Consider the following 8425-nt stretch of genomic DNA (forward strand, 5'->3'; position numbering starts at 1 on the left):
ACCGGTTGAATATATAACAACGATGATATTATAGTTTTTGTTATAACTTGAAGAATAACTAGGGGGTAAAGTGGGCCGGCCCGTTTCAACCCGATCCGTCTCGCCTAGACCCACCCTATAAACGGGACAGACTGGTCCGTCCTACCAACTAAAATGGGTTCAAAATGCTAGTCTGTCTCATTTTATGGCAAATTGGCGGGCTAGCCTACTTGACTTTTTTTTTAAAAATTCATTAAAATTAACCAAAAAATAATAATTAAAAAATTAAATGCAAATAAAAAATAATCAAATTATAATATAATTTTTTATTATTTTTTTATTTTTAACTTTAATAAAATTGTTCAAAATAATATTTGTCAATAGAATCATTTTTATTTTAAAAAATAAGTCATATAATTTGAGCATATATACGAAATTATAAAATAAAATAAATAAAGTTAATAACTAGAAGAAGAATAAAAACAAAAAATAAAAAAAAAGTGTTTAAAAATTTTATAATATTTGGCGGTACGGGTTTGGCGGATTTTTTTAATTTGACGGGCTTCAAATCCTAGCCCGACCCGCCTTTTTTAGTGGGTTTAACAGACCGACCCGACGTACTCGACCCGTTTTGCCACCCCTAAGAATAACTATCCAATTTCGAGCTCTAAGTTTTATTATCTAAAAACAATTATTTATTAAAAAAAATAAACAGCATTAATTTGTCTTTATAAGAGAAACTATATAATTAGAGATTATCTCATAAGAGAAATTTTGTACAAAACACTTAATATAGCATTTGTTTCTTTATTTTTTTTATGTGCATAATTAAATGAAAAATAAGTTTCAATATGAAGTAATAATTTAAATATTATAAATAAAAAAAATATTGATTATGCATATTCTTGTAACACATGCTACAAGAATTTTTCTATGTTGTTCTTTCCTTATTAATTGTTCCGATTAATGTTTGTTTTACGGGACAGTTGCTTTTAGTCTAATGATCTATCGCTATAAGATCCCTACTACAAGTTTCGATTTGACTAATTTAAAAAACATGAGAAAACTGCCTTAATTTTGGCAATGCATTAGTATTTGCTTCTAAAGATAGAATAGAGAGTATCCATTATCCAATATCCATCGATTTGATTAATTGAAGAAACATGAGAAAAATGCCTTAATTTTGGCTATTTTCTTTTTCTTTTTTTTTTTTGATACTGAGGAGGCCAGAGGCCCAAAAACAAAAACGAAGAGATTATCCTGGAGAATTTAACTCCTCTACTTGGCATAGTTGCAATTTATTTGCCTCGTATAGAACCACATTGGGATTCAAATCTTGATTGAGACCAAATAGTAGATTAGAAACCCTTAAAAGTGTTGTATGTGAAAGTGTATGATATAAGTAAATTTGTGTTATTTTAATGCCTAAAGTTAAACACTGTCCAACTCTTCTGGGGAAAAATAAAATAGAACTCCATTACTATCCGCGAGGTTGGAGATTATTGAAGTAGGCATGTCTATCTTAACGTAGTCCATCTTACACACAACAGGAATAATCTCATACCAACTACATTAAGCTGTTTACATCGTGCATCAAACCATCTGTGGTGGGGATATTAGTCAACCCAATCTACATACTACAATACAGAAATATTACAACTATCATTACTATTCAAAACAAAATCGAATATTTCTAGGTCATTCCTTAAAATACTCACTTGATTAGGCGTAACAACTAAACATTATTAAAAGTGCAGAAAATGGGCATCGAAATAGAGTAGTAAACTAAAACTGGGTGTTCAGCATTATTTACCCACATAATGTCATGGTAGTTACAACTTAAAACTATCCTCAAATGTCCAAACTTAAACAAAATCCAATTGAATCACTCTTACGACGAGTGATGATAAGTTAAAAGGAAATTATATTTATTCAATATTAAACACAGGTTTCAAGCATAGGCCATAGAGCATAAAAACCAAAACTCAACAGTTTACAAAGCAAAGGCTTGCAAGGCAGCATATCAGTTCCTCAACTACGAAATTCAGTTCTTCTTCACAGTGGCAGAGTTGATGATGTCAATGAACTCGGGCTAGTAACACACAAGTTTAAAACAAGTTAGTGACGTAAATGCAAAGCAAGAAATGAAGAAACCAACCAGCACAACCAAAATAATGGGGTTAAAAATTACCTTCAATGAAGCACCACCAACCAAAAATCCATCAACATCAGGCTGTACTGCTAATTCTTTGCAGTTTCCACCGTTTACAGAACCTGCAGTTAACATGTGGCATTTAAATAAACCCCAGAGCATGTATTCATTACATCCCTCAGTTGCAAATGGAAAAACAAAACAGGTTAAAGGTGCAACAGGGAGTACCTCCATAGATGATTCTTACGGATGAAGCAACTTCAGCACTGACATTGCTATGAATCCATTTCCGCAAATCAGCATGGACCTAGTTCAACAGATTACAAGAATGAGAATCAGATAACCTTTTAAAGAGCGCTATGAACAATAGCAAAAAACAACTGCAAGAAGGTTAAAAAAAGCGTCGAAAAAATGAATTGGAATAACTACCTCTTGAGCCTGAGCAGGTGTAGCAACCTTTCCAGTTCCAATGGCCCAAACTGGCTCGTAGGCCAAAACGACATTATTCCAGCTTGGAATCTTAGCTGCAAATAGAACTAAAGTGAACAACAGCAGGAAATGATGACGAAGAAGAAAGTCATTTGCCAGGGAAATTAAAAAAGTACCTGCAATTGCTTTTGTTTGATCAGCAACAACAGCCATTGTTATACCAGCTTCACGCTGTTCAAGAGTCTCCCCAATGCAGGCAATAACTTTCAGACCTTGTGAAAGTGCATATGCAACTTTATCTGCCACAAACTGTAAAACACAAGTCAGCGAAGAAGAAGTGCACAAATAGAGATAGTAAAATGCTGAAAATTTTCCAACGAAAAGTAATTCTGTTAGACAGATTACACAACCAATATGTAGGACAACCTTTAAATATAGACCAAAGGCAATGGAGCACTATTGTACCTCATTTGATTCATTTAAAAGTTGCCTACGTTCAGAGTGACCAATAATGACCCATGGAATTGACAGATTGACGAGCATTTCAGCACTGTTAATGCAACATAAATCAAAACAATCAGTAGTGTATTGAAAGCAAAGACATTAGTTTTACATGGCTCACTGGAACATCGAAACATAACAATCCAAAATTCATTAATAGAAATTTTAACTCCATGAATACAATAGCAAATCACTCCAAGCAAACAAACCGAAGAACCAACAAATGACATACCTAACCTCTCCCGTATATGCACCACCTTTGCGAACCCAGCAGTTTTGTGCTGCAACATGGAAGTCAGGCCGCAGCAAACTTTTTACAACGGGAAGGAATACAAAGGGAGGGCTCACAACAACCTCTGTTAGAAAGAGACATATCTATTAGCAAAACATCAATGACAACAACATCATGATAAAGGATAATAATCAAAATTGGTTGGACTAAATTGAGAAAGGTCAAACTGGAAAGCAATACACATAATGCATATATTATACCGATATAGCAAATGACATTTATTATTTGGTTTAAAAAGTCCAGTTGCATAAACAACTCAATTTAAATCGTTATAACAACTCAAGGGCTTGAGTCCTAAAACCAACCCTACTAGTGAAATCGTAGCTCTTGCTAAGACTCACCCACAACATCTTCGCCAGGGACTTTAGCTTCGTTCAAGGTAGTAACTATCTTCTTGACCTCTTCAGTGGTCCCATTCTGCATCAGAATCACTTCAAATAATCAGTTACTAAGCAATAAAAACAGATCCATGACAAAAAATAAAAAATAAAAAATGGCATCACATCAACACAACATGATCCATTTTCCTCGAGATCATCACAAACAATCCAAAGAAAACACATCCTTGTGCATGCCCCTAAGGATCTTACTCACAGAGTGCACTATCATGACACAATTAATAGATCAGGAAAATAAAAAGGGAATCAAAAGTCAAATGATCGAATAATAATTTCACACCGAGAAATGAACTAATCTGATCCAGTAACTAGTAGCATAAAACGATCTAGGGTTGTTATGATTGTTTCAGAGCACAATCGAAAATATCTATCCATAGAGATTCAAATAGATTATTCCAATGAAAGAGAAACTGTGAAATTAGTGAAAGAGAAGAAGAGGAACATACGCATTTCCAGTTGCCACCGACGAAGAACTTTCTTGCCATGTGTTAGGGTTGTTGTGTGGTTTTAGCTTCGATTGTAACGAGCAAGTGAAAGAGCGAGAAACCCTTGTAAACCAGAACCCTCAGAAGTGACCGTCTCGTTAACACTCGCTACCTTATCACACTTTATAGTGCAGATAAGCCGAATATGCTTTCCGCATTTTTTCCAATAAATAAATACCCTGGTAAATAAATAAAAGTACAAAAGTTGCCAATTATGGAGAAATATAATAGTTACCTTTTATGATTTTACACTTTTAACAAAAGATTTAATTAAGGAACCAAAATTTTTTAGTAATCTTAACTAATTTTTTTATTCTCAGATTTATAATCTCTTTTATTACTTTCTTTTTTCTTTCTTTTAACATTTATGTTTAACACCACCTTAATTTTATGTCTTCTCATCGGTTATCTAACGAGCCTAAATCTGCTGGGCCGATCTGCATAACCTGCTAAAAAAGGCGGGTTGGGCTGAAAAATTGGGACCACCAAATAGTAAAAGTCCGCCTAACCTGCACCGTTTAAATCGCGGACTTTCTCGCCGGACTTAGAATTTTTTTAGCAAGAAGTATTTTTACAATTTTTTTTCCAAAACCCAACTTTTTCCAACCCAACTTCCAAAATAATGAAGATGAAAATTGAGTATTTTGGATTATATTTATTTTATTTTAAAGACAACATTTATAATTATGTTTTTGATTATATTTATTTTGCTTTGAAAACAATATTTATAATTATATTTTGGATGAAAACTTGATTTATAATTATATTTATTAGATATTTATAATTACAAATATTTTAATATTTATGAATATAAAAATTATAATTTGTTTATACTTTTAGAAATTATAATAGTTAAAAGTAAAAAATATGAGAAATTTTTTTATACCTTTATATATATTATTTAATAGTTAAAAAAAAGAAGTTATTTGACAGACTTAACCCGCCAAAAGACAGATTTCTAGCGGGACAGACCGGGACAGACTTCCCCGCTTGCCACCCTTAACTACTACTGCTGTTAGCTACCCCTTATTAACATTGTATCCAATTATTTTAAATCCTGATGAAAATTTGAAAAAAAATTAATTAAAAAAAGTAAATAATATTAACTAATATAAAATATGATTTTCTGTACATATTCTTTTCATAGTAATCATTGTATATAATTTCAAGGACACCAAAACTTAAAATTTCAAATTATAGGTAAACTTCACCCGAAATTAGCTTTTTTTCCTTACATTTTTAATGATTAAGACGGTAAATATTATCAATAAAGATGTTAATAGTGTAGAGACACGGTGCAATTTTAAGGATAATTTAGATATTTTACTACAAAGAACGCTAATTAAGAAGGGACAAATATATATAATATTTGAATGGAATTCGACCCATTTATTAATATATGTGATATGAATATATTTGGAGAAAGGGAAAAAAAAAGAAAAGGAAAAAGAAAAAGAATGTATAGATTATTCTAAAGTGGTTTTTTCTTTTTCTTAAAATTTAAAAGGCACATTGTAAAATTTTACATGAAGTTATATGGTGCTTGTCAATTGTTGTTTAACTTATTTTTTGTGGTAAGTTTTAAATTTTTAAAAATAATTTATTTTTATATTTTTAAATTAAATATTAATTTTTAACTTTTTTTCATAAATAGACACTATTTTTTAGATACCATAGTATTCACAGAAACAAAAAGAAAAAGAAAAAGGAAGCTGACAAGTTGGGGGAGATTGAGATTCTACATTGTAAAATTATTATGGCCACAACCATTTCCTATTTCTACCTTATATTTGGTTGGCTTCTCGATCTCAATGCTTTGCAGTGGTTAAATAGGGTATTTCTAGGTGCAAGAGACATAAGCAATCCGTGTTCATCGGCATCCATAGATTCACCTACCAATAACTTTGTGGCCATTGCAAACTGTCTGTTTTATTCCAAAAAAAAAAAATAGAAATGAACATTAATAAAATCACAATCAGCATAGCATGAAGAGCAACGTTGACAGTAGTGTCACAAATTTTGGGACGGCCACCCAAATAATAATTGTGGATCGATTTTCTCCAACACATAAATAGATACTTTTTTGAATATGTATGTGTATCTTACCACCACGTAAAACACTTTAAATCTTTAATATTGACGATATGGATATTAAAAAAAAAAGAACAAAATTAAAGCTACTGTACAATTAAATTTGCACGAAAATAAAATCACAGTATCTTAGCGCTCTCTCAAAAGTTGTGACACATAATTAATCAACGACAACCACAATCCATGATGCAGCAAACTCCAGACATGAAAAAAGTAATGAAAGAATAAAAAATTTTACTTGTGTTAGTTTGCATCTAATAACAAAGGGCTTAAATCCTTGGGCAGCCCCATGGTTTACGTTGTCTAGTTTTAACTGAGCCGTTTGGTTTAATGGGAAAAAAAAACTCCAATATGTAAACATTCGATAAAATTAAAAATTGGTAAAATATATAGCTGTTCAGATTGGATAGCAAAAAATGGAGTTAAATATACAATTGGAGTGCCTTTTATAGATAATCTTTCTCCTGACCTCAAATTATTATTAGAAGAAGATTGTAAGAGAGCTGGCCTTGTAAGATTGGGTTTAAACAATAATTCTTTTTTGTTTTCTTTGGGCCTAGGCCCCGATGGAATACCAAAAAAATTGGTAAAATAAAAAAATATAATAAGATATTATTTACCTAACCTATTTATTAATTAATAAAAATATATTATAAAAATTTATATCCTATTAATTAATAATATTTTATACTCCATTATATATAATAATGTTCTATACTCCATTAAGTATGATAATACTCTATAATATCACATTCCTAATAATCATTTTATAATAAGAATGACATATAATGATGTCTCTATAGTTTGATTAGTGGTGACTAAAAATAATTAAGTATTAACTTGTCAATAATAAAATGACATTTGTCAAATTTTAAAAGTAACTAGATTTGTAGTTATGAAGTTAATTTTTATTTTGCGGAATTATAAAGGATAATTCTTAGTTTGTTTTAGCGTCAATCTAAGTGTTTGTACTGTAACTATGGCTGAATTGTGGAGCATATTTTTTGGTACGAAATTAGCTATTTATTTAGGTATTGTTAATTTTGTTATTGAAATTGATTCAAGAGTTACAATTTCGATGTATCTGAATGATATTATTGATTTCCATGAAACTTACACACTTATCATGACTATTAAAGACAGGTTCAACAAGTTTTCAAGTTAGAAGTTTCACCATGAATTTCGAGAAACAAATTGGTGTGCTGATCATTTAGTATCTAATGGACACTTTCTGAAATTTGGTTGTCATTTCTTTTATAATTTACCTTTCTGTATTTCATCTTATTTTCTTTTTAATACCATGAGCGTCTCCTTTTTTAGAATAGTTTCTACGTAATATTTTTGGACTTTTTGTCCCATTAATTATAAAAAATTATTACTAATCCAAGACAGGTAAATAAAATATTTTCACCAAAGATAACAGCGGAGTTAGATAAAATATTTATACAATAAACTAAAACTAAAATTTATATATAATTTATGTGTAAAAAATTAAAATTAGGGTGTGATCGCCATTTTTCTACCACCTACCCTTGACCATACAGACAATTTTAAAAATTTATGAATGACTAAAGGCTAAAAAAGTAATTGCAGTTGTTCCTCTGTTACCTTCCAGAGCCAATCTTCTCGTGGCCACTGCCAAATGCCAACTTTCTTGACTTTTTTTTTGGAGGAAGAGGATGTTTATGATAATGGATTAGTTTTATTGGGGCTTTCATTTTTTGAATTTAGTGTGGATTTTGGGCCTTCTGACAGATTAATTTATTCCAAAAAATGCACAATATTAAAAGATCGGTTGGTAATTACCCCGTGTAGTATGTTCTTAGTTTTTTTATTTTTGGGCTTTAGCTTGTATAATATAAAAAAAATTGACTCCTCCCTTGTCAGTTGTCACCATAAAAATGAAGTCTTCCCTAACTCATTTACCTTACTTCATTATTAAATTTATCCTATCTTTAACCAAATCAAATCCTTAGTAAGGTGTAATTCCATCTTCCACCTGTCACGTTTTGATTGATCTTTGGCTTTTAGCCCACATAACCACTGGCCATAAAGGGCCGCCAGAGAGGGCAGCATGATATAATAATGTGAATTTCAG

The 8425-nt window shown here is 31.0% G+C and overlaps 1 protein-coding gene across 1 annotated transcript; it reads right to left on the bottom strand.

Moving 5' to 3' along the window:
• Nucleotides 1-1760: 1760 nt before the first annotated feature.
• LOC107461614 (triosephosphate isomerase, cytosolic) lies at nt 1761-4362 on the bottom strand. The gene is made up of 9 exons (XM_016080136.3): nt 4198-4362; nt 3695-3770; nt 3294-3417; nt 3026-3110; nt 2737-2869; nt 2561-2655; nt 2360-2438; nt 2171-2253; nt 1761-2071 (listed from the first exon to the last, which is right to left on the bottom strand). Exons 1-9 carry the CDS (start codon nt 4234-4236, stop codon nt 2024-2026), a joined length of 762 nt encoding a protein of 253 aa, XP_015935622.1. The 5' UTR covers nt 4237-4362; the 3' UTR covers nt 1761-2023.
• Between the last annotated feature and the right edge of the window lie 4063 nt (nt 4363-8425).

Source organism: Arachis duranensis, chromosome 8 (assembly GCF_000817695.3).
Source record: "Arachis duranensis cultivar V14167 chromosome 8, aradu.V14167.gnm2.J7QH, whole genome shotgun sequence".
Lineage (NCBI taxonomy): Eukaryota > Viridiplantae > Streptophyta > Magnoliopsida > Fabales > Fabaceae > Arachis > Arachis duranensis.